General features: G+C 36.3%; 1 protein-coding gene across 3 annotated transcripts in view; it reads left to right on the top strand.

Moving 5' to 3' along the window:
- LOC111149010 (exocyst complex component 1) overlaps window positions 1-26368 on the top strand; it is a 60335-nt gene continuing 33967 nt past the window's right edge. For 2 of the 3 annotated variants that reach the window (XM_022505888.1, XM_022505887.1), the window contains exons 1-8: window positions 1-115; window positions 3515-3648; window positions 9457-9587; window positions 12382-12541; window positions 17050-17237; window positions 19370-19597; window positions 20029-20161; window positions 20799-20908. In XM_022505888.1, the coding sequence (XP_022361596.1) occupies window positions 3525-3648; window positions 9457-9587; window positions 12382-12541; window positions 17050-17237; window positions 19370-19597; window positions 20029-20161; window positions 20799-20908 (1074 nt within the window). In that variant the 5' untranslated portion in view covers window positions 1-115; window positions 3515-3524. Of the gene's footprint in view, window positions 116-3514; window positions 3649-9456; window positions 9588-12381; window positions 12542-15463; window positions 15485-17049; window positions 17238-19369; window positions 19598-20028; window positions 20162-20798; window positions 20909-26368 lie in introns of all 3 variants that reach the window. The other variant, XM_022505886.1, reaches the window with a different exon arrangement.

The raw sequence follows: 26368 nt of genomic DNA, 5'->3' as shown, positions 1-26368 counted from the left end.
GGCGGAACGGCTCAGGTGACGGGTTCAGGCTAGGAGCGGTGGCCGTTGCGGCCCTGTCCGGTCTCTCTCTTGGAGGACCCGCCTTGGCACGGGCCGGGCTCGGTCGGGCCTTGCGGTAAGCCTTGGGCCGTGGCTGCCCAGTACTTCCGGCGGCGGTGGACAGATTGGCAGACAGGCGGTGCCCGGGTCTGAGGCGGCGCTTCAGTCCCGCTGCTGGCTCCGCGTCCAGGGGCGGGTACCTGTCTCTCCGCCGTCTGGCCTCCCATCCTTTCCCCCTGTGTCTGGGTGAGGCTCAGAGTCCGCTAGGAGCATCCGCCAACTCCTCGTTGTCCTGGGGGCTGGGAGAACAATTCCCACACATCCCTTCCCTGTTTCACCCATAAGAAGCAGGTTTCATTTGTGCAAAATGGCCCTGATCATTCGCTGTTTGGCGCGGACCAGGAGAAAAGGACGTGACAGTGCCGCCTTCTTTGTCCAAATCCACATTTTCTTCTAGATCTCTGAAGCGCATTCTCCGGTCTCTGTGCACAGTTTTCTCTTCTGGATGACAATGCTTGACTTGCTCAGTTGCCTCGATAGCATACAGGGCCCGACCCACGCGGACACTCAGATTGACAAGCTCTTTGTCACGCAGTGTAATGGCCCAGCTGATTTTGAGGAAACAAGAACCCGTACGGAGAACAGTAGCTCACTATTTCTGGAACGTGGTCAGACATGGATTCTTAAACTGGGGAAATAGTTTTATTTGAGGATCTCTAGTGATTTATTCACTGACTTACAGAAAAGTACTCTAAAGACTCGACCCTTGAATGTAAATGCCACTGGGGCACGATGTTCTTGTCTTCCTGAACATGTCTGTCATATTCACCTCTAACGTAGAACAGTGCTTGGCACTTAGTAGGCATCATTTGCTGAATGAAAAAGGGTGGCATAGTGCTTTCCCTTATGCCTAACTCCTTTATGAGGTATAACCAGTCCCCTCTTGCTTTACATATCCCATGCACTCATTGTTGCTTTTGACCTAAGAGGGACTGTGTGGTAAAGGTTGGCCACTATTACTCATTTGACCAGTTTTTACTATTCAGTTCAGGTTACCTCAAGAGGCATTTGCTGAGTACCTGCTAAGCAAGAACACAGAACTATGCCCGAGCACCTTCTCCTCTTTCTCTCTTCTTTCAAGAGCATTCTTGAGATCTACAAGCTGATGGTCTCATGAATCAATTGGACAGCAAGTGCTTGATTATTTAGTAAATACAGAAAGTGCTCTAGCAATTGAGAGGAGAGATCGGTTTGGATTAAAGTCATTATTGAATCCATTCACATAAACCATGAAGTGTAATTAGGGTTTGGATGGATGATATTCCCTGCATGGAAAAGCACTAAGCAAAGATGCAAAGACTGCGCTGAGGGCTTGGACCGGAAGATCTGTATTTGGGAACCTTGGGAAAATGTTGAGCAGGGGCATGTTGTGATGAAAGCTATGTTTTAATATTATTTGTTTATACAGGGTTTGGGGATTGTGGAAACTTGCAGAGAGATAACCAGATACTGAAGTGTTAAATGGATATAGTTGGTGTGAACCTGGGTTTAGTGTGGTAGCAATGAAAGGAAGGGTAAACTATATGTAGATGAGGGGAAATCAGCAGAACGTGGCAGCAGATTTCATGTTGACAAAGGAGAATAAAATAAGACAGATTTTGAACTCAGACATTCGCTTACAGATGTGAGAGTTGGAAAAGGGAAATCAGGGAAACTATTGTTGTCGTGTCATTTGGTGCTATCATTTTTGCTTAATTTTGAAATGCCTGCTATGTCTTTGCCAAATTCTAGGAATATGAAGATGAAGAAGATATAGTCCTTTCTTACAAAGAGCTATCTTTAATGGGAGATAGAATACAACTAATGAGAAAACAGGGTTTGTGTTATGTTAGCAGAGTAGAGGTGAAATGTTTGAGAAGTATAAAATGATTATTCTCTTTATGCGTGTCACTACCTCACAGAAGAGTTGATATTTTAGTGGGATCTTGAAGAATGAGTTGGAGCTTCCTGGGGTGGGGGGGCGGGAGGGGGAGAATTCCAGGAAAAGGAAATTGCATGAACCAAGCGCAGAGATAGAGAAAAAAAGTGGCCATTATCCAGAGTTAATTTCCTAAGCAAGTTCACATGTATGAAATAGCACACATTTGCATTGGAAAATAGTAATATGTATATACACATAAATATATATATTTAAAAATAAAGTTGAAAAGAGATTTTTAAAAATATTTAGCCTAAGTTGATATTTGAAAAAAGGTATTGAATTTAGTGAGAAAAAGGAGTTAAGTGGAAACCTTTTTCTTTATAATAGCTTTATTGAGATATAATTCATATGCTATAAAATTCACCCTCTCAAGTGTATAATTCAGTAGTCTTTATTGTATTTACAAGGTTATATAACCATTTACTACTATCTAATTCAAGGACATTTTCATCACCCCAAAAGAAGCCCCATACCCATTACCAGTCCTTCTTGCTCCTTAACCCTGGCAACCACAGATCATTTTGTCTTTATGGATTTGTCTAGTCTGGACATTTCATGTAAGCAGAATCATAAAATATGTGGTCTTTTAACTGGCATCTTTCACTTAGCATAATGTTTTCAAGTTTCATCAATGTTGTAGCATATATCAGTACTTCGATCCTTTTTATGGCCAAATAATATTCCACTGTGTAGATATACTTCATTTTGTTGTATCAGTTCATTAATTAGGGAATATCTGAGTTGTTTCTACTTTTTGGCTATTGGGAATAATGCTGCTAGGAACATTCACGTACAAGTTTTTGTGTGGACATATATTTTCATTTCCCTTGAGTATATACCTAGGGATGGAATTGGTGGGTCATATAGTAATTTCATATTTAACCTTTTGAGGAACTGGCAAACAGTTTTTCCAAAGTGGCCGCGCCATTTTACGATCACCAACAATGTATGAAAGAGTTCTTTTTCTCCACATCTTTACCAATACTTGTCTTTTTATTTTAGCCATTCTAGGGGGTGTAAAGTGGTAGTTAGCACATTTGGTTTTGGTTTGCATGAGCATCTTTTCATGTGCTTATTGGCCATTTGTATATTTTCTTTGAAGAAATGTCTAATCAGATCCTTTGCTCAGTTTTTAATTGGGTTATTTGGTTTTTTATTGTTAAGTTGTAAGAGCTCCTAATATAGGAAATTTATATGTTAAGGTTGAGCATAGGTTTTTGTTTTTTGTTTTTTGTTTTTTTTCTTAAAAAATTTTTTTGTTATCATATGGGTAGCATTTCAAAGATTATGGAATTTGATAATGCTGGTTCTCTAATTTCTTTTCCAATCATAACGACTTTTTATTTTTATGATGTTGGTATGTTGATGTATGAAATCATCCTTCCTATGCTTACTAGCCATAAATAAGATAATTTTTAAAATCATAAATGGAACAATATGAGATAGAATGATTTTGAGAATGAGCTTAATATCAATACTCTCAATTTTTTTCAGCTGATTAAAAATGACAGCAATCAAGCATGCATTACAGAGAGACATTTTTACACCAAATGATGAACGCCTGCTGAGTATTGTCAATGTCTGCAAAGCAGGAAAAAAGAAAAAGAACTGCTTTTTGTGTGCCACAGGTGGGTGTTTAGTAAGAAAAAGCTCTTGTTTGGCATTCTTTTATTGTTTATTACCCAGGGGACTTTCCCCCTTGTTTTTAATATTCTCATTGTCTCAGGATGTCTGGATGGCTCAGTTGGTTAAGTAACTGCCTTCAGCTCAGGTCTGATCCCAGGGTTCTAGGATTGAGTCCCGCATTGGGCTCCATGCTCAGCAGGGAGCCTGCTTCTCCCTCTGCCTGTCATTCCCCCTGCTTGTGCTCTCTCTCTGACAAAATAAATAAAATCTTTAAAAATATATATATTCTCACTGTCTCTATAATTGGAAAAACTGTTGGGCCAACAAATTCATTTTTAAAATTGTCTTTAATTAAATATTGAGTAGTTACAACAGAATCTATATTATATATATAAGATGCAAAGACTAACCATACAGGGAACACTCACGTGCTTACCACCCAGTGTAAATAGAATATTACCATTACCTTTGAAGTGTCCTGTGCACCCTTCCCTAATCCCATTCTCTTCCCTCACTCATTAAGAGGTAACTAGTATCCTGAATTTGGGTTCAATCTTTCCTTGCTTTTCTTTATCATTTTACTATATTTGTTTATAGTCTCAAATAACATATTGTTTAGTTTTGCCTGTCTTTGAAATTTACATGAATTGAATCATAGTGCATGTATCCTTTTCTGACTTTTTCCACTCAATATTATGTTCATGTTCATGAGTTTAATTTCTGTTTCTTCACATAGCAATAATTCTTTCATTTTCACTCCTATGGAGTGTTCTACCCTGTGAGAGTAGCAGTTTACTTACGCATCCCACTAAAGAAGAACATTAGGTTTGTTTTCAGGTTCAGACAGCACTTCTGTGAACATGTTTGTCCATGTGCCCTCATGTATACAGGCAAGAATTTTCTAGGGTTGATACTAAATGTAAAATTGCTGGGTCATAGGCATGTAAGTGTTCAACACTACTCTAATACCAAACTATTTTCACAAGTAATTACACTGGTTTTCAAGCCCACAAGCAGTGTGTGTTTGGAGTTCTTTCTCTATATCCTAGTGAAAAGTTGGTTTTGACATTTGGTTTTGACAGGCTTAATTGATTCCAATCTGGTGGAAATGGTATGTAAAATAGTACTTATTGTGGTTTTAAATTTCATTGCCCTATTAATGATGAAATTAAACATCTTTTCATGACTTTATTGGCCATTTGGTTTCCTTGTCTTAGAAATTTGCCTTAAAGCCTTCTGCTCATTTCTCTGTTGTGTTGATTGTCCTTTTACTGATTTGTACAAGTTCTATATATTTAATAATCCTGTGTTGGTTATATGTATCCCAGTATGTAGCTTGTGTATTAGCTTTTTGATACTTTTTAATGAAATTTCTAATTCTAATGAGATCTCATTAATCAGTCTGGTCCTTTATGGCTTCTACCTTTTTATCTTATTTAGGATATGTTCCCTAGAAGGGCACCTCTTGGTTGGCTGAGCATTTGACTCTTGATCTCAGCTCAGGTCTTGACCTCAGGGTCGTGAGTTCAAGCCCCACATTGGGCTCCATGCTGGGTGTGGAGCCAAATTTAAAAAAAAAAAAGATAAACTTCCCTGGAGTAGCAAAAGTATTCTCCTATACTGTATTCTTAAAGTTTTATAATTTTGCCATTCACATTCTGATATTTAATTTACCTGTTTCCATGTTTGTAGTAATGAATATGAGTGTGCCTGTTTCTTGGTTCTCTCCTGTATCTGGTTTTTATTATGTCTTGTTTTGATTCTTCATTCTTCTACCTAAATTTTAGAATCCACTTGGCAACTGGCAGATTTTCTTTGGATTTTAATTGGAATTGTTTTAAATATGTAGTTCAGTTCAAAGAGAACTTGTATTTTCATGATACTGAGTCTTCTTTTTTTTTTTTAAGATTTTATTTATTTATTTGACAGAGAGAGAGAGAGAGATCACAAGTAGGCAGAGAGGCAGGCAGAGAGAGGAGGAAGCAGGCTCCCTGCTGAGCAGAGAGCCCGATGTGGGGCTCGATCCCAAGACCCTGAGATCATGACCTGAGCCAAAGGCAGAGGCTTAACCCACTGAGCCACCCAGGCGCCCCGATACTGAGTCTTCTTGTCCATGGACATGGTATAGTTCTCCATTTACCTTGGTCTTCTTTAATGCCTTTCAGTAAGTTTTACAGTTTTGGAGTGCCTGGGTGGCTCAGTGGGTTAAAGCCTCTGCCTTCGTTTCAGGTCATGATCGAGCCCCAATTCGGGCTCTCTGCTCAGCGGGGAACCTGCTTCCTCCTCTCTCTCTGCCTGCCTATCTGCCTATTTGTGATCTCTCTCTGTCAGATAAACAAAGAAAATCTTTAGAAACAAAATATTAAAAAAATAAAATAAAAGTTTAAAAAATAAGTTTTACAGTTTTAAAGGCTTTCAATAATTTTGCACATACGTTGTTTTATTCCTAGATTTTTTGATACTATCATAAAAAGTTATTAGCACTAATATATCTTTAAGACTTTAATTATTTTTTAAGATTTGTTTATTTATTTGTCAGAGAGAGAGAGAGAGTGTGCACACAACCAGGAGAAGCAGCAGGCAGAGCAGGCAGAGGGAGAAGCAGGCTCCCAGCTGAGCAAGGAGCCCGAGGTGGGACTCAATCCCAGGACCCTGGGATCATGACCTGAGCCCAAGGCAGACGCTTAACCCAACTGAGCCACCCAGGCATCCAAGACCTTAATTTCTTAGAGCAGTTTTAGGTTTACAACAAAACTGAGGAAGGAAGTACACAAATATCCCCTACCCTACATATGTGTAGCCTCCCCCTTTATCAGTACCACTGGCAACAATGGCAACAGTTAGCAAGAATGAACTTACATTGACATATTGTAATCATCCAAAGCCCATAGTTTACCTTAGGGTTTACTCTTGGTGGTGTTCATTGTATGGGTTTGGACAAATGTATGATGAAATATATCTACCATTGTAGTATCATACAGAGTATTTTCACTGCCCTAAAAATCCTGTGTGTTCTGCCTTTTCATCTCTCACCCAACCCCTACCCTTTCAACCACTGTTCTTTTTACTCTTTGCATGGCTTTGCCTTTTCCAGGATATCATATCGTTGAAATCGTACAATATGTAGCCTGCTCAGTGTGGCTTATTTCACTTAGTAGCATACATTTACGTTTCCTGCATGCCTTTTTATGGCTTGATAGCTCATTTCTTTTTAGCATTGAATAATATTCCATGCCTGGATGTACCACAGTTTATCCACTCACCTATGGAAGGATATCTCAACTGTCAGTTGGACAGTTATGAATAAAGCTGCTCTAACCACCCATGTGTGGATTTTTGCATGGACATAAGTTTTCAGCTCCTTTGGGTAAATACCAAGGACTGCGATTGCTGGATCATATGGTGAGAGTATCTTTAGTTTTGTACGAAATCACCAAACTTTCTACCAAAATGGCTGTATCATTTTGCAGCCAGCAATGTTTGAGAGTTCTTGTTGCTCCACATTTTTGCCAGTGTTTGGTGTTGTCATGTTCTGGAATTTGGCTGTCCTAATAGGTGTATGGTGGCATCTCGTTTTAATTTCCATTGCCTTGATAAAATATGGTGTTGAGTATTTGTTCATATGCTGATTTGTTATCCATATACCTTCTTTGGGGAAACATCTGTTAAGGTCTTTGGCCATTTTTTAATCAGGTTTTTTGTTTTCTTATTGTTGAGTTTTAAGAGTCCTATGTATAGGGGCACCTGGGTGGTACAGTCAGTTAAAGGTCCAACTCAGTTTTAGCTCAGGTTGCAATCTTAGGGTTGTGAGATGGAGCCCATGTCAGCTCTGCACTCAGCACTTAGTCTGCTGAAGACTCTTTCTTCCTCTGCCCCTCCCCTACCATGTGTGCAGGTGCTCTCTCTCAAATAAATCTTTAAAAAAAAAAAAAAAAGAGTCCTTTGTATATTTTGGATAACATTCCTTCATTAGATGTGTCTTTGGCAAATATTTTCTTGCAGTCTGGCTTGTCTTCCAATTCTCTTGATGTTGTCTTTTACAGAGCAGAAGCTTTTAATTTATTGAACATTAGTATATTTTAAAAATCATTTATTAGAATCTGGAAATACAGTTGGTTTTTTATATGGATTTCTTTATCAATCTTGCTAGACTTTCTTATTAATTCTGATTATTTGCCCACAGACTCTAAGTAGTGATACTGTCTTCCTTCCTTTATAGTCTTTATTTTTTTTTTAAAGATTTTATTTATGTATTTGACAGAGAGGGATCACAAGTAGGTGGAGAGGCAGGCAGAGAGAGAGGGGGAAACAGGCTCCCTGCTGAGCAGAGAGCCTGATGTGGGGCTCGATCCCAGGACCCTGGGATCATGACCTGAGCTGAAGGCAGAGGCTTTAACCCACTGAGCCACCCAGGCGCCCCAATAGTCTTTATATTTTTTATTTATTTCTGTTGCTTTAGTCTGCTGGTTAGGACCATCAATACAGTGTTGATCTCCAAAGGAATGGTTTCACTTTTTAGTATAATTGCTATTGGGTTTTTTACAGTGCAAAGGAAGCTCCCTTCTATTCTTGACTTTTCTTTTTGGGTTTTTATCATTGAAAGGATGTTCAATTTTATCAAATGCTTTTTCAGATCTTTGAGATTATCATATACTTCCTTAATTTATTAGTGTGGTGAGTAATTGTTCAAATGATAAATTGAATTCTTGGAATGACATAACTCAGTCATGATGTACTAGATACCATCAATTATATCATATATTATTTTACGTACCATTTAAAAAGTGCTATGATATTACATCAATTGTTAAGACATACTCTGATTTCAGAAATATTAAACTGTGGAAAAAAGTGTACATCTCAGAATTGTTGAAATGAAATACTGCCTTTTGTATATGCCCTTGGATTAAGTTTGCCAGTGCAGTATTTGTTTGTAGTTACTTGTATATTTGTAGTTGTAAGATTTTTCACCCATGTTCATTAATGACACGGTCCTGCAATTTTCTTTTATACACTGTCTTTGTCCTTACAACCAAAGCAATAAAGTAAGTTAGGAGTGTTTCCCTGTTTTCTGTACAGTGCAATAGTTACGTATGTTTGGAATGTTTCCTTGGAAAACTTGGCAAAAGATACCAGTAAACCTGTGTTGGACTAGGTTTTGGGGAAGAGATTTTTCTCTTACTAATGCACTTTCTTTAATACAAAAGATTTTCCGTATTTTCTGTTCTTAAGTCAGTTTTGGTAAGTTACATTTCTTAGAGATTCAACCACTTCATGTAAATTTTTAGATGTACTGGCATTCACTCCTATCCATCCACTATTCTGCTGACACAGTAGTTTTTAGAAACAAATTAGAGCAGTTCATTTCCCTAATTAAAGTCCTCTAAGAGCACTCCACAACCTCAGATGAAGACCCTTCGTGATCTGAACTTTCACCTTTTTTTGTAACTTCATTTCCATCCACTTTATTGCATAAACAATCCATATTGAACCACTTAGCACTGTTCTGAAATGGTATTAGGCTCTTTCAAGCCCCTTGGCTTCACTTAGGTCAGTCATTCTTTAGGGCTCATACTGTTCTTTCAAAACTGGTCTGAAGCTTTGCTTCTCAAGGAATCTGGCTCTGACCCTTTTGTCTGATTTAGATGTTCCCTTTGATGCTCTGTGCATTCCTCAGTCGTGGCATGTATCGGGAAATACCACTCCTGTTCTAGTACCGTGTACAGGCACCTGACAGCTGTATTTGCAATGAGTGGATGAATGGGTGAAGAATAAGAATATTTCTGATGAAAGTGTGTTTTATTCAACAGTGACAACTGAACGCCCTGTGCAGGTGAAGATGGTCAAAGTCAAGAAATCTGATAAAGGAGATTTCTACAAAAGGCAGATTGCTTGGGCCCTTCGAGACCTTGCTGTGGTAGATGCCAAGGATGCTATTAAAGTATGTTTTTCTTAGTGCTTTGACCTGTGTTCAGAAAGTGTCTTTCATTTTCTAACGTAGTACTCTGTCTTCTAAGATGATCTAAACTTCTTGTTTTATAACCCTCTCCTCTACCAACTCACCAAGAATTAGTCTAAAGTGTATTATTAAACCTTCCATTCTCCCACTCTTCAGTCTCACACTACTAAAATAAATCTGTATGCATGTGGTTTCATTGTTTTTGCTTTTTTTTTTTTTTGAGCTGTAGTTATGTTTGTGCACAACTTACATACACTGGAGCAAAATAACTATATATTTTGGTGTTTAGGTTAGGTATATTTAATATAAAATCCACATATTAGTACACATTTGTAAAGTGTTGTGAGTAGTTTTTTTTAAAAGCCTTCATTGTTCTGATAAAACCTAGTTCAACATCATGTGTAATGCTATAACCAAAGTGAGTCTTCCTTAGTTTGTCTTCACAAATTAATGTAGAATTATCAGCAGAGGCAACCAGGCTGGCCTTTGAGGCCATGGTTTCAAAGTTGTGGCTCAAGTAAAGGAAGTGATGGTGAGTTACAACCCTTATTTTAAGGAACTTAAAGAATAAGATACAAGAATGTAAATACCTATACTTTTCCCTGAAGCCACACTCAAACTTTAAGAAAATTAAATAATGTAATGATCGTGTTAAAGGACCATGTTTATTTTTGACAAGTCCAGGCTTTTCACAGCAATACCCTTTTTTCAGAGAAATTAAGTAGTGCTCCTCTGGTGAAATTAGGTGCTCCTTCCCCCTCAGCCTCTCTCACCCTGCCCCTCATCTTCCTTCTGCAGGAAGGTTTTGCATCACACCCACTTGTGATGGGGCCGATAGCAAGGCTTAATAAATGTAACTGCACGTGCCCTTTGACTGAACCCTTCAAGTCTCACACATTCACTTCAAAGACACAAAGAAGTAGAAGCTACCTTTGTAGAATAATCCAATAAAATAAAAGTCTCATTTCACCCTTATCCTGGTACAGACCTCTGAGGAACTAAAGGCTGGACAAAATGACAGGCTGTTGAGTTGAGTGTGAAATACTTTTTAAATGAAGCAAAAACAACTTAGGAGTGCTTTGCATGACCAAAATACACAATTCAGAATTCAGATTTCTAACAAAGGTGGTGAATGCCTTTCTAGAAGTTTTTTAGGCACACTGGGTTGCAGCTTTATCCCTAAGGGGTACCCAAAGCACTTTAATAACTTATTTAATATATTCTGTTACCATGGGAAAAGAGCAAGAATAGAGACTTTTTTGCTAGGTTTCTATTTAAGAGAAAATACAGTAAGAGCTTTTTAGAAATGTGTCTTTATTAAAGAGGCTTTTTCCTTCAATAGTTTTGCACTTGATAAGCTCACTGACTTGCATAATTCACTAACATTGCTGATGCTTATCTGCATGCTTTCTCACAGCTGATGCCTCCTATTGCTGGCTTTCTTAATGGATATTATTGTTTTTTTCATTTTATGTAGGCACCTTGGCGTGTGCACCCTATATATGGATATAAAACATAAAATTTTTAAACATAGCCTAACATTAGCCATTTAGTGTCACACATTGATCTGTGTGAGTGTTGCCACTGGAGCACTCAGCTTCTTTTATGGCATTATGGGAAGTATTCCCAGGGAAATGATCATTTCCCATCAAGTTTTAGATTAGTTGCCAATACTCTTAGATTTTTTTTTATAAGTAATACAATTACCTTTTTATTGGAAATGCAGATTTTTAGTCTTCTGATACATCAGTTCTGCTTATTGAGCTAATTAGTAGTTCCATGCTGCCTTTATGTGATTGTTGTACCAGGTCAAGTCCTGATCCCTAAATTATCCCCACTCTTCACAGTGGAAGTCTGATATCATCTCCTTTACCCTGGAGGCGATTATTTACACTCCCCCACCCCAAAATGACACTTTGAATGAATCGGATATACTAGTAGCCTTCCGTAGGACATTAAGAACATTTGAATCTATTTTTAATTCCTCCGATGTGAAGAAGAGCATACATCTATATGGTTTCGTGTTTTAGATAGCAGTCAAGTGATTCTGCATTCAGTGGGAAATATTAGCCTGGTACGAAATCACTGCTGCAAGCTGGCTGAAGAGACAGGGAGCGGACTGCACTTCTCCCACAGGTTGAGCTTCTTGGTCGTTCGAAAGAACTTCCAGGCTAGCCAGCATTTTTTAATTTTTGAGGCACCTTTGATCTTTCTCTGTTTGCAGAATTGAAGACAGAATCAGTCCCTGCTTTCACCTCTTTTGTTCTTGGGAACCACACCAGGGTGTAGAATGTATTTCTTATATGTTATAATTAGAAGACCTATTCTTTATGAAGGAGTTAGTGTCAGATCACAGTTAGGAATAATCGTGCATTATCATCAAAGAAGAGGTATAGCTCTAAAACCCCAGAGGCGGTTAAAAAAGAAAAAATAGGTCCACGTCAAAACTGGAGACCATTGTCATCTTATAGACCAGGAAGCTTGGCCACAAGGCTTTTACCTAGACATCCTATACTTCTACTCATATACCTAAGGGGCATAGGAAGGAAAAGACCGAAACACTGTGTTGTTTTTTTTATCCAGCTTCTTTTGGGAGGTAAAGTTTTTCCTATAAATTGAATTCTCTGAACTGTTCTCTGTAAGTCACTTAGCTGATGTTTAATGGTGATTTTTTTTTTAAAGAACAACTTCTTTTCATTTTATAGAAATATAGACTTCATAATAATGCAAAAGGGATCTGATCCAAAACAATATCTTTTGTGTATTTTTATTTCAGGAAAATCCTGAATTTGATTTACATTTTGAAAAAATATATAAGTGGGTTGCCAGCAGCACTGCTGAAAAGAATGCATTTATTTCATGCATTTGGAAATTAAATCAGCGATATCTCCGGAAGAAAATCGATTTTGTCAATGTTAGCTCACAGCTCTTGGAAGGTAAAGTTAAATAAAAATGCTTATGTGAAATCAGTATTTCTGTAAGTGAATGTATAATTTGACATTACTCAAAATGATTAGCTTACTGATTTACCTTAAATTGCAGAGGAGTTGAAAAATAATTTTTCTTGTTGCAGAAATGATACTTGCTCATTATAGAAATTGATACATTAAACTAAATAAATAAAAATCACTTATAAACTTAATCTTCAGATAACTGCTGTTGATGTTTTGTTAGACGTTCTTCCAGTCTTTTTTCTATGCATATTTAAAAACTTTTTTAAAATTCACATTCTGTTTTCTAACTTACTTTTTCTTATAATGAGCATTTTTCTTATAATGAACATTTTTCATGTTATTAAATACTTAACCCAACATTATTGTTAGTAGTACCATAGTATTCCATTATATGAATATATCTTATTTTATTTAACTAATCATTTATTTTAAAATTTCCAGTCTTTGCTTACTTTAAATAATTTTGACATGAATATTCTTGTAGTTGTATTTTTGTGCAGAGTGTAAGTGTAGTGGTTAAGAACATAACTCGAGTCACACTGCTTGGTTTCAGATCCTGGCTTTGTCACTTACCAGTCATGTGACCTTGGATTATTCTATGTTTCCGTTTTCTTTATCTCAGAAATAGTGATAATCAGTAGTATCCACCTCATAGGATTGTTGTGAGGATTAAATTATTTGATATATGGCAGTGATGAGAGTAGTGCCAGGTGTATAATAAGTACTCAACAAATATTAGCTCTTATTATCTTATCAGGATAAAATCCTTAGACATGAAGTTAAATAGGATATTTTTGATCAGTATATCCTTAGGGATGTTACTATGGATTATTTTGTGTTAGAAGATGAAAACTTATTTATTAAAAATTCACAATGAAATGTTATTCCTTTAAAATTTCTTTCATAAAGACATAAACATTGTAAGAAAATGATTCTGTATGCCTTGTGGATACAATTTGTGTTGTATTCTTTATCTCAAAGAAAGCAGTTGAAATAACAGCTAGTATGCAGAAGAATAGAGTTGTTGCTCCTCTTTATTAATAAAAAAAACCAGATTTATTCCAAATAATATATATTAGTAAGAAAACTTAGATTTGTCCTAAGTTGTATATTAGCATTTTAAAATAGGAGCTTTGTTCTGTTCAGTTAAAACATCTGAAATAGCCAATATTCAAACATTTTGACCTATAAACATGGTGTTTCAGATGCTTCAAACTATTTGCTCAGCCACTTGCCTCTGTCCTTTCTCTATTCTGTTTTACTTGCTCCTTTTCTGTTTGCCTGTGGATATTTCCCTGAAATATAGTATTCCTTCCCAGCACTTAGTAATTAGTAAGCCCGTTATTGGTTTCAGGTTTGATGCTCTGCTGGCAGAGGCAAGTCCCATCTGTCAGGCCCTGTGCTACTTCCCCCGGTGAAGCCCTTGCGTAGCCCTTGGGGTCACCATCTCACCAACATTAGATCCCAGTGTCTTGTCAATTGAGTATATTGAGGGAATGACCTTAAAGAAATTGATGGTAATTTTTCATGCCTTGAATAGTGGTTTAATTTGTTTTGAACAGCTTTTATTTTATTTATTTACTTTTTTGCCATTTCAGGGTTGAACATTTTATTGAGGGAATGATTGCCATTCTGTCTTTAAATATTGTGTATTTCCAGATGTTATTTATTGCCTACGACATGTTTTAAACCAATACATTTCATTGAGTCATGGGAAAATACCTGGTTTTCTCCTCATTAAGAAATATTATCTGTTTTCCCTCATTAAGAAATATTACCATAATCAATAAAAAGAGTTGCTGTTTTTTAGAATGAAATGTCTAGCTTAAAAAAAAAGACATTTAATTTTTTAAGGCCTAAAGCAAAAAATGTAGACATTTTCATGTTTATAGAAGTTATAAGTTCAGACCAATTTTAGGTGTACTGCGAAGATCCTTAAGGATCTCACTATTAATATCATTTTCCATAAATCAATAACTGTTGCTTTGGTTTAGAGGAGTCCAGAGAGTAGTTTTCTTAATGTCTGCAAATTTGTGTTAATGTTTTAATGGATTTTGAAATCATAGCAGTTGATTCCCATTTAGAAAAAAACAATAAATGTATCTAAGTTTTGGGTGATGTTAGAAAACAAGTAAGAAATTATCACCATATACTTTTAAGAGATAAGTAATCATCCAAGTAATACTTCACTGTGAATGCTAACACTGGCATCTTTAGTAGTTTTTATTGGTGACAATTGAATGTTTACGCTAGTAAGTAGGGTTTCTCAGCAGAAGGCTTTTAAGGTTTTTAAAGGAGGATTTTTGTTAGCAGTCGAAGTAGAGTCAGGTTTTTGTTTGGCTTTTTCTTTTTCATTCTTATAACCATATTTTAAAAAAGAAATCTTTGACTTGAATCCTTAAAAGCCAGCTTGAACAGATATCTCGTGTGTTGTGGTTTGTTTTTTTTTAATTATTTCAATCTCGTCCTTTCTAACAGTGTTTTATGACTAATCTATTATGAGGGAGTGTCTGGGTAAAGTTTTGGGGCCTTGAGTGAAAATAACTAGACTAAATGCATGAGTCACAGCTGACCTAAAAATAATTCTCAGGAAGTGATCTATTTCCCAGTTTTCTCCAAGGACTAGTTGGTGCTGTTTCTTAAAAGAAAGGAAAAACTAGGAAGATAAATGTATTTTTAGTCATTGTCAGAAAAAGAATAAGAGAGTTAACTTTGGAAATTTAGTTTCTGAGGATCTTTCCATCTTGTACTTGATTTGGACATTGTCTTTTAAACTTTGATGTACCAGAAGTTCAAATGAAATATGGGTAGTATTTAAAAAATTTTAAACCTGTATACTTTTCTACCCAGCTAATATTCTTTGCTTACTTTCCTCTGCTTTTTTCATACCTTTTTACTCTCCAGAACTGCCTAAAGTTACAGAAGGTGCGTAACACCTTTTCTTTTTATTCTATTCCATATATATTTTATTACTTGCCATTGTTATGTACTGTTGGTTGCATATTTTATGAAATTGTGCATAGGGACAGGTTTATTACCACAAAATCCATATAGTAATAAAATTAATGATAGGATTCATTATTGACTTTCAAAGGACTGTGTTTCATGGAAGAAAAAATACTTCTGAAGCAGTTATGGTCGTTTAAAATATTTATTTATTTTAAATATCTGCTTGTGTAAGGAGCCGTATAGTTTGGGGCAGTCCCTGCCCCCTGGTGGCTAATAACTGTCAGATGTGACAATTTGACATTTCCAGAGTGAGCTAAAATGGACTTGTTCAAAGGACAGGGAACTAGGTGATACCTGTCTAAAGAACTATTCATATACTGTAATCTGTAATTGCCTGTACCAAGAGTTTTATTAATTTTATTCCCCTCCTTTTTTATTCTGGGATATTATCTAAATCTGCCTAATTATCATTCATAAATCATTTATTACTTTGAGTTAGTTGGTTTTTTCCTAGAACAAATTAACCTATGTCAAGTCATGCAGCCTGTAAATGTTTCATTTGCATACAAAATAATGAATAGTTAAAGTGTCCAAAGATTGTGATTTAAATCATGTCTCATTAAGTTTATGAAAATCAATAACTTTATTTAGAGTTTTAGTTAGGGGATAAAAAAAATTTTTTTTTCATGTTACCTCTCCTAACCTCACACTTTATATAAAATCCCACAAGCTAAGTATATTTTCTCAAAAAATTGAATTGAAACAAAAAATTGAATTGAAACACTTATCCGGAAACAACTTACATTTGACCTCTTGGTCTTTTGTAAGAAGCATGAAGACCATTTAAGTATTTGTAATTTTGAATAGCCATGTTATTGTTGCTCTTGTTACTCTAGACTTACTGAGAAAACTTTTATACCTGATCTTTAGAAATTTTATCAATGCATATGAAAGTGTTTTAAACAAAGAAATGGAAAATTCAGTTAATGTTTTTAATACCCAAAATAAATTGTGAATACATTTTTCATTTCAACTAAAAGTTATTTGGAGAAAAAAGCATAACCAGGACAAAAAAAAAAAAAAAAAAAAAAAAAAAAACGGAAGAAAAATGTTACCGGGGGGGAAGAAGGAAAGCAAATTATTTTTTATGTGCCCTAAATTCATAGTCAATGTTTTGTTAGACTAACAACCACCTCAGATAGGAAAAAAAGATTAGGCTGTTCCCACATAGTTTGTTTCTGGTTTTGTATTTGTTTTCATAGTTTAAGAATGTTTTGGGGAATTGTTATAAAGCCTATTTTAACACTTAAAAGTGAGTGAATTAGACTGCATGTTTGTGTTTGTTAAAGTAAATGTTATAGTAAAAAATATATTAACATATGCAGTTTTTCATAAAAATAAAGTTTTTTTAATATTCTGAATCATTCTTTCCTATTTTCCAGCCACTAAATGTGACCTGTGCTTATAACTGACTATAAATACCATGTTATTGTCCTTCCTCCTTTTTTACTACTTTATTTTTAATTTTTACCCTCTTTAAGAGTCTGTTCCAAGTGGAGAAAATCAGAGTGTGACAGGAGGTGATGAAGAGGTAGTAGATGTATACCAAGAGTTAAATGCAAGAGAAGAGCAGGATATTGAAATAATGATGGAAGGCTGTGAATGTGCAATCTCTAATGCTGAGGCCTTTGCAGAAAGGTTGTCCAGAGAGCTGCAGGTGCTGGATGGGGTAAGACCTTTTTATAATCTGTAAATGACTGATATGTAGTGGATTGAGAAGACCAGGGATGTGCAGATTTTACTTCCTCAGCACCTAAGCCTTTATACTGTGATTATTGCTGTCTCTTTCCATAAGCGCATTACCGGATGCCTTATCTTCTACTGCTCTTGTTCAAAAGACAGAACCATTCCTGTTAATCAGGCCAGCGAAGGCAGTTGGCTGAGGTTGGGGATTGGGGGAGGTTCTTGACACAAAGTGATGGAAAAAAAATAGCCAACCAGAAACTGACTTGGGGTCGCCTCCCCCCAGCCTCTGAAATACCGCAGAATAGTTCAGTGCAAAAGAATAGCATTTTTGTGTTTCGGGGGGAAAAAAAAAAGTACAAATTATAAATAGAAAAATTAGTTTGAAATAAGTGAATCGTGTGCCCAAACGGAGCAGAATAAGTATAGTGAAAACAAGGAGCCAGGGGAAAAGGATGTTTGGCTCTCCTGCTAAAATGTTTTGGGATAGCTCTTTTTAATTTGTATGCACAGTTTCTGAGTCTAGAAACTAAAGCACATCTTTAGAAAGTAAAAAGCTAAAAGACAGCTAAAAATAACACCACTAATGTCAGTAAAGTCTAGAATAAGAACGTGTTTTTTGTTTTGTTTAGACAAAGTAAGCATTTAAGAAAAACCTCAAATTTGAGAGGCAGGGAGGGGGGTTGTGGGGGGGCAGGGAAGGAAAAAATGAAACGAGGGGATTGGGAGGGAGACAAACCATAAGAGACTCTTAATCTCACAAAACAAACAGGGTTGCTGGGGGATGGCGGGGTAGGGATAGGGTGGTTGGGTTGTGGACATTGGGGAGGGTATATGTGCTATGTTGAGTGCTGTGAATTGTGTAAAAGTGATAATTCACAGACCTGTACCCCTGGGCAAATAATACGTTATATGTTAATAAAAATAATTTTTTAAAAAACCGTCAGAGAATGAAGAATATTTTAAACACTTAAAGAATTTTGACATATTATACATGAAAGTTGCAGAATTTATGAGGTTGAACTCAGGCCCTGAGATTACACAAACAGTGCAAGTTTACAAGTTTATAAAATTCACCGGAAGCTAAGCCTAGAAGAAACTTAAAGATGTTACAGTGGAAATTGTCCTGGACAAGGTCAAGCCCCGGGTCTGCTTCTTGAGAGATCTATTAAGTGGCCCAGAGCCCTGCTGACTCTTGCGGTTGGGTTGCACTCACAGTTGAGTTATTATGAATAGCATACAAAATATGTGTGAAATTACAGTATCTACTGTCCTGTGAAATTCTTTTCATTCCTAGGCCAAGTTTTTTCCTCATACCCCATTACCTGCCTTCTTAGTGTGGCTTAGTGATTTATAATTTCTTTTCTAATAAATATTGCATGTATGTTACAAGTTATCACATTGCTTCCCAGTTTTATTTTGGATTTGACAGCTTCCATATTTCAGGAAATTTAGAATCAATAGTCAGAATCACTTAGAAAACAATGATAAGGGGATGGTGGTTTGTTCCTGCTTTGCCTGGAAAAAAAACGTACAGTAGTTGCAAATGAAAGAGAAAAGAAAGAAGACAATAGAAGGAGCTTTCTTATGGATATATAGTCTGTGGCCATATGGTCTTATGGTCACGGCTCTTCCACATCACGTAAGTACCAATTATACTACAGTTTTACATTAGTTCAGTGTATCCTTCAAAGACTGATATACCACTGCTACCCTCTTGATTAAAGTATTACACCAGTGATTAGGCATATTTTTTTTAGCATTTTACAACAATGTTAAGAAGTATAGAAGATTTTTATAGCTGGTAGAATTGGAAATATCAGAAATGGGAAATATCGACACTGATGATACATTGTGGGGCAAAACCCTACTTGTACAGCCTGGGGAAATATGAAATACTGAGGCATGGTCCCTAACTTTGATAAAGAGGCAGGTGTATCTGCTTGAAATACTGTGTAAAAAGGGAACATAAACATAGAGTGATAAACTAAAAGAAATGTATAGATGCATACCAATCTTTGTTACTCGGCTGTCAAAGGGATCTTGCAATATTTCATCTTCTACTTCTTTTATCCATTTAAATAATGGGAAGAGTTACTTTTGTTTTTCATTTTGTAGGCCAACATCCAATCAATCATGGCCTCTGAAAAGCAAGTGAACATACTGATGAAGTTGTTGGATGAGGCTCTAAAGGAGGTAGATCAGATTGAGTTGAAACTGAGCAGCTACGAGGAAATGCTCCAAAGTGTGAAAGAACAAATGGATCAGATCTCAGAAAGCAACCACCTAATTCATCTGAGTAACACTAATAATGTAAAGCTCCTGTCTGAAATAGAGTTTCTTGTGGTAAGTATGTTGGTAAATTGCTCCCACCAACAAAAAATTAAAAAAGATAATCTAGTATATAAAACCTATTTATGGGGCGCCTGGGTGGCTCAGTGGGTTAAAGCCTCTGCCTTTGGCTCAGGTCATGGTCCCAGGGTCCTGGGATCGAGCCCCACATCGGGCTCTCTGCTCAGCAGGGAGCCTGCTTCCCTTCCTCTCTCTCTGCCTGCCTCTGCCTACTTGTGATCTCTGTCTGTCAAATAAATAAATGAAATCTTTAAAAAAATAATAATAAAAAATAAAATAAAACCTATTTATGAACATTTTCTAAATTCCTTATGAGAATAAGATTTGAGATAATTCTAATACCTTATGATAGGATTGAGTAGCATCTTACCTGTAAATTTCCCAAAATTACATGTGTAAATGGTGTATTTATATGTAAATTCCAGAACCATATGGACTTGGCCAAAGGTCATATAAAGGCCCTTCAAGAAGGAGATCTCTCCTCTTCTAGAGGCATTGAGGCCTGCACCAATGCTGCTGATGCCCTTTTGCAGTGCATGAATGTAGCTCTTCGTCCAGGTATGTTCATTAGAAATAGTAAAATCTGACCAAGAATCTGAGACTAAGCCTGTAACATGGTATAAAGCTTTTAACAGGAAATACATAGCGCAAGTGGTGTAGGGGTCTGTAGTATTAGCTCCTCAAACCAGTTTCACATCTTTCCAAACATGTTTCTATTGGCACTAAGAACTTTTTCCTTTTTCTGTGATTGATCATCAGTGATTCTAGTCAACACCATGATTTTTCTCTAATACTGTCTACAGAACCTAGCACAGAGTCAATGCTTTGATTAGACCAGAGAGCAGGAGGTTTTCTTAGGCCAGTGGTTCCAAAACTTGAGTTTGCTCATGGAGAGGGTTTGTTAAAACACGTTATTGCCTGGCCCCAGCCCCAGATTCAGTAGGTCTGGGCCAAAGCTCCAGTATCCCAATTTCCAGCAGTTCCCAGACAATGCTGAGGCAGGACCACTCTTGGAGAACCACTGTGCTATACCATTTTCTCCTCTTTTTACCTTCCTTTTATAAAGCAAACGAATAAACCAATAAAACTTGGGGTTCTTCAAAACAAAAATATAGAGACTGTTATAAATGTATTCATTGAAGAGCAGAGAAATCTTTTTATGTCTTAAATCAGTCAAGAAATGTTCTGGTTTCAGGTCACGACATGCTCCAGGCAGTCAAACAGCAGCAGCAGCGTTTCAGTGATTTGCGCGAGCAGTTTGCCCGGAGACTGGCCAGTCACCTCAACAATGTTTTTGTTCAACAGGTAATTTTATTTCATTAATAACACTGCCATGTTTCTATTAGCTTTTATATATATATTTCCACAGAAATTGTAATGTGTTTAATTGAGATCACAGTATTCTTTCACATGTTTATTCAATTTTGAGATTTTTAAATAAGATTTTTTTTTAAGTATTTGCTCCTAGGTGTATTTTGGGCCTCAACTGTCTCAGGTAGACAGTCTAGTTCCTTTCAACTGAAACTCTTTTGATTCTAGAAATCAGATAAATAACTCTGCCTACTTGTTACATATACCACTTATATGTTCTTATTTATGAAAGTAAGTCCAAACTTGTTACATGTTTGCTGCTTAGCCTGTTTTATTTTCCAGTATTTTGAGGTGAGAACCAGGACTTGACTCAAGTGTTTTTAATGTTTCATTCAAAAATACTCAAGTATTTTTATATGGAAGAAAACTGACTATAGCTGAATTGTAAATTCCATTTGATTTACTTTTATAGAAACCCTTTGTCTACATTTTTATATAGAAAAGGAGGTTATAATTAAGGTTGTGGCAATAATATAAATAATATAAAGAGTACCTTAAAAGGATTTGAATAGAAGGCATTTTAATCTGGCATAATAAATTAGGTTTCTTATGTTTTTCATTTCTTATTAGGGTTATTGGACAAAAAAAGTTGAGAGAAATTTTGTTCATCAAGAAATGCTGTCTGAAACATTTCACTTTGCAGTATTCTGAAACAATTGTATTTACTATATTTTATTTCTGATTAGTTTACTCAGGCCCTCCTTCAGCTCTATAACAGGTCCTACTTTCTTTCGGTGCCTGTGAGTACATCAAATTTGGCTCAAGCTTCTCTGATTCTTTTTTTTTCTATAAAGTTTGCTAAACTTAACAGCAGCAGAATCTTTATATATTATAACTTTACTGACTTAAGCTGCCTGTTAACCATATTTATAGCAGTTTTTTAATATCCCATAGCAAAAAGTTTATTTTGTCCAGAAAGGCATTTCATCTCCTTCTGCTTGCCTCTCCTCCTGTCATTCTTTCACTCACTCACTCCTTCATTTATTTAGAAATCTTTTACAAAAAAAAAAAGGAAGAAAGAAACCTTTTACCAGGTGACTGGGATACACACCAGACATTTACTTCGGATAAGTGAGAGGCTGATCCTGTTCTCAAATGACTCACAGTCTAAGGGAAGGAGGTAGATATACTTAGGAAGGGTAAATGTTATCATAGTGGTCACACATGCAAGCATAAAGGGAGACCATCTAGCTAAGGGTATGAGGGAAACATTGGGAAAGACTTAACGTTTCACTTGACCTGGAAAGTATCAAGAAAAAAGTAAATCTAGAAGTCATACAAGAAATACTAATCATATTTTTCTTACATTAGTATTTTAATATTTATTTCTGCCCAATTCCGTAGTTTTTAAAAATGACAGCGTTGATAGTGATGTTATCCACATTTGTAGATGGCATTAGAAATGTTGGAATGTTGGAATGTTACTGTAGGTCAACAGTAGTCCTTTCTGCACCTTCATTGTTTGTTGTAACATGCAGTTAATTTATGATTTTGCTTCCTTGCCTTGTAAACTAATGGCTTTGTTTACTATGAATGCTTCAAGTTCTGAAAATCTAATATGTATTGTAACATGTGTGTGATGCATGTTGAAAAACCAGAATGTTGTAATGACCTAGGATGTGCTGAAGAAAGTGGAGGAGGGTGTCTCAAGTACAGAAAATAGATTTTTCTGTGTGCCGAATTCAGTGCATCAAGCCACCTAGCAAAAAAGGTTCGGAAACATGGGTATTTCTATTCCTAGTTGTGGAACAAATGAGCTGGGAAAAGTTGATTACCATATTATAGTACATCTCTTTGTCAGTTAGCAGATTTTCATTGTATGCCTCTTAAATACTTGTTGCCATATGTAAGAATAAGAAATGCCTCCTACACTCCAGATGCTTCTAAGGAGGCATTAAGACTAAAGTACTTAAAGCTCTATAGCAATGCATATATGAAATTGTTAATTGTATGACTATGTATACATAGTTTATGTATATATATGTACCAGTGCTAAAAAGTTTTAATATAAGTGAGTTTACAGAAAATTTAGGTAGTCAAATATGGCATCATGGATAAGATAAGAAGACTTGAACAGAGTCTGCAATGCGGTTTTTGTCAAATGTATCTATATTCAGCATCTATTAGTACCGTACAGAAGACTACAGTGGAAATAATCTGTTGATCACAACCTAACAGTAATTTAAGAGCGATGACTCCCAGTCTTTAAAATTCATACATCAGTAAAATTAAAAGAAATAAAATTTGGAGACTTACTAAGTCACCAATTTTTTTTTTAAAAGATTTTATTTATTAGAGAGAGAGAGATAGCGAGAGAGGGAACACAAGCAGGTACAGAGGAAGAGGGAGAAGCAGGCTTCTGCCTGAGCAAGGAGCCCGATGTAGGGCTCGACCCCAGGACCCTGAGATCATAGCCTGAGCCGAAGGCAGACGCTTAACAACTGAGCTCCCAGGCCCCCCTAAGTCACCAATTTTTTATTTTACCAAGTAAAAACTTTCAAAAAAAAATCCTGCCATCTACTTTCACTATCTTTTTATCTTGGCACTGAAAGAAAAAATACAACTTCAAACTTCTCAATTGAATACATTTCCCTTTGTGAGAAACTCTCTACCATCATTTTATTTGTTTCTTAGAGACGTAGGCCAGTAAAAAACATCTTCGCATTTGGCAATCAGTGATCTGGAGCACGCTGTCTATGATACAGCTTTCACATGAGGACTTCCACAGAGCTGTATTTTAATGAAACTTGAAATGCATTTTTTTAAAGATTTTATTTATTTATTTGACAGAGAGAGATCACAGTAGGCAGAGAGGCAGGCAGAGAGAGAGAGGAGGAAGCAGGCTCCCCGCAGAGCAGAGCCCAATGTGGGACTCGATCCCAGGACCCAGAGATCATGACCTGAGCCGAAGACAGAGGTTTAACCCACTGAGCCACCCAGGCACCCTTGAAATGCATTTTTATTTAATATTTACTTCTTACTGTATATACACATAGTAGAGTAATATTTTTAACAGTTGCCTAGATTCTTCTGGCTCTTCTAAATCTTCTTATACACTCAGCTTCTATTGAAATTATAGACTCTTACCTGTAATTTTTCACATTTACGAGTGATTTGTATATCTGAGAAGATCTTCAACTAGAGACTCAGGTCAGTTACGCTGATTAGCATTCTGATACTGAAAACAGGCAGTCAAATTAAGGTTAATGAAATTGAGGGAGTACTTGCATAAAATGTATGTATTTAAAAAGTTCTTTTGGTTGTCTTTTGAAAGAGTCAGCTTGAAAGGATAACTCTGCTCTGCCTCTTTTGTCCCCCTTGGGTTCTACAGAGACCTCATTATTTTGTACATTGTCTTTTGCAATATGATGAGAACTGATTACACACTGAACTAAAAGTACAACTGGAAAAAACTGAGATTGTGTGGGTTTTGCTATATGCTTAAGCTTGGGGATTTTTCTTTCAACATGTATTTATAGAAACATGGTAAAATAAAGTCTGTGAAATATACCACCAGTATTCAGTTCATTTCACAAAAGTTATGATCATTTAAGATGAGTTTTTGTGATGTTTCTTGGAATTTTCTCAGACTTCCTTTTTTCTTTAAGAAAACAAAAATAAATGTGCCATAAGACAGAAAGAGTTCCCAAATCTTGAGAATTTAGTCACCATTTGAAATGAGTGAATCATTTCTGTTTGAAAATCAGTTAGAGTGGTTAAGAGTACGATGGTGGAGCCAGACTTCCTGGATTTAAAACCCTGACTCTCTATCTCCTAGCTGGGTGAACTTTAGCAAGTTACATAACCTCTTTGTGCCACAAATTCTAGTAATATATACAGTAACGAGAATTCATAATTTATTAAGTTTGTAGAAAATGCATCTGTCTTAGATTAACTTGGACAAAACCTACTATAATATTTTTAATTATGTTAATAATAGAGTTCTGGTATTTTTTAAAAAGATTTTATTTATTTATTTATTTATTTGATTGAGAGAGAGAGAGAGTGTGTGTGTGTGTGTGTGAGAGAGAGAGAGAGAGAGAGAGAGACTGGGAGGGAGAGGGAGAGAGAATCTGAAGCAGACTCCATGCTGAAGACAGAGCTCAACACGGGTCTTAGTCCCACAACTGGATGATCATGACCCCAGCCAAAACCAAGATCAGACACTTAACCGACTGAGCCACCCACGTGCCAAGTTTTGCTATTTTTTAAATGAGGAGGAGAGTACTTTACAAGGTTATTATGAACATTAGAATTTATGTAAATAGAGAGAGCACATCTAGCATGACAACAGGCATTCAATAAATTGTTACTAGTTTTATTATTTATTGCTTATTATTAATTATCTATAATAACATATTTTTAATTTAAATTCAATTTAATTAACATATAGTATATTATTAGTTTCAGAGGTAGAATTTAGTGATACAGCTAGTTATATACAACACCCAGTGCTCATTCCATTAAGTGCCTTCCTTAATGCCCATCACCCAGTTACCCTATCCCCCCACCCTCAGTTGTTTCCTATAGTCAACATATAATAAGAAACTTTAAACAATGCCTTAATTTTCTTAATATATAAAGAATAAAGTTGTGTGTACATGAGAGTTCTAGAAGTGACCGTAACTTATATTAGTGATTGAATTAAACAGTTAATGTATAGTTATTTTAGAATAGTTTCTCTAAAATGAAATCTTCTGTTAGCACTAATCACATTTACTCTATCTAAATAGTAATGGTTTGAAGGTAATGATGTTCTTCGTATTAGAAGGCAAATTTTCCGTTGATGGTGATCTTAAAATGCTGTTTGCAAAAGAATAGTTACTTTGAATAGTAACATGTGAAAGAGCTTTATAAACTGTAAAATCCTCTATGAACAATAATTAGTTCTTCCATTTTTAGGGGAGGAGAAGGTTTTTGGGGTTTTTTTGTTGTTGTTTTTGTTTTTTAAGACTTTATTTATTTATTTGGCAGAGATCACAAGTAGGCAGAGAGGCAGGTGGGGTGGCGATGGGGGGGGTGGGAAACAGGCTCCCCACTGAGCAGAGAGCCCGATGTGGGGCTCGATCCCAGGACTCTGGGATCATGACCTGAGCCGAAGGCAGAGGCTTAACCCACTGAGCCACCCAGGCGCCCCAAGGAGAAGGTGTTTTTGTTTTTGGTTTTGTTTTTATAAAGATTTTTATTTATTTATTTGACAGAGAGAGATCACAAGTAGGCAGAGAGGCAGGCAGAGAGAGAGGAAGGGAGCAGGCTCTCTGCTGAGCAGAGAGCCCGATGCGGGGCTCGATCCCAGGACCCTGGGATCATGACCTGAGCCGAAGGCAGAGGCTTAACCCACTGAGCCATCCAGGTGCCCTGAGGAGAAGGTTTTTAATTGAAGAACTTTCCTGA

This window comes from Enhydra lutris, unplaced genomic scaffold (assembly GCF_002288905.1).
Source record: "Enhydra lutris kenyoni isolate GAN:26980312 unplaced genomic scaffold, ASM228890v2 scaffoldscaffold21, whole genome shotgun sequence".
In the NCBI taxonomy this organism is placed as follows: domain Eukaryota; kingdom Metazoa; phylum Chordata; class Mammalia; order Carnivora; family Mustelidae; genus Enhydra; species Enhydra lutris.
This window is presented reverse-complemented; position numbering and strand designations above follow the sequence as displayed.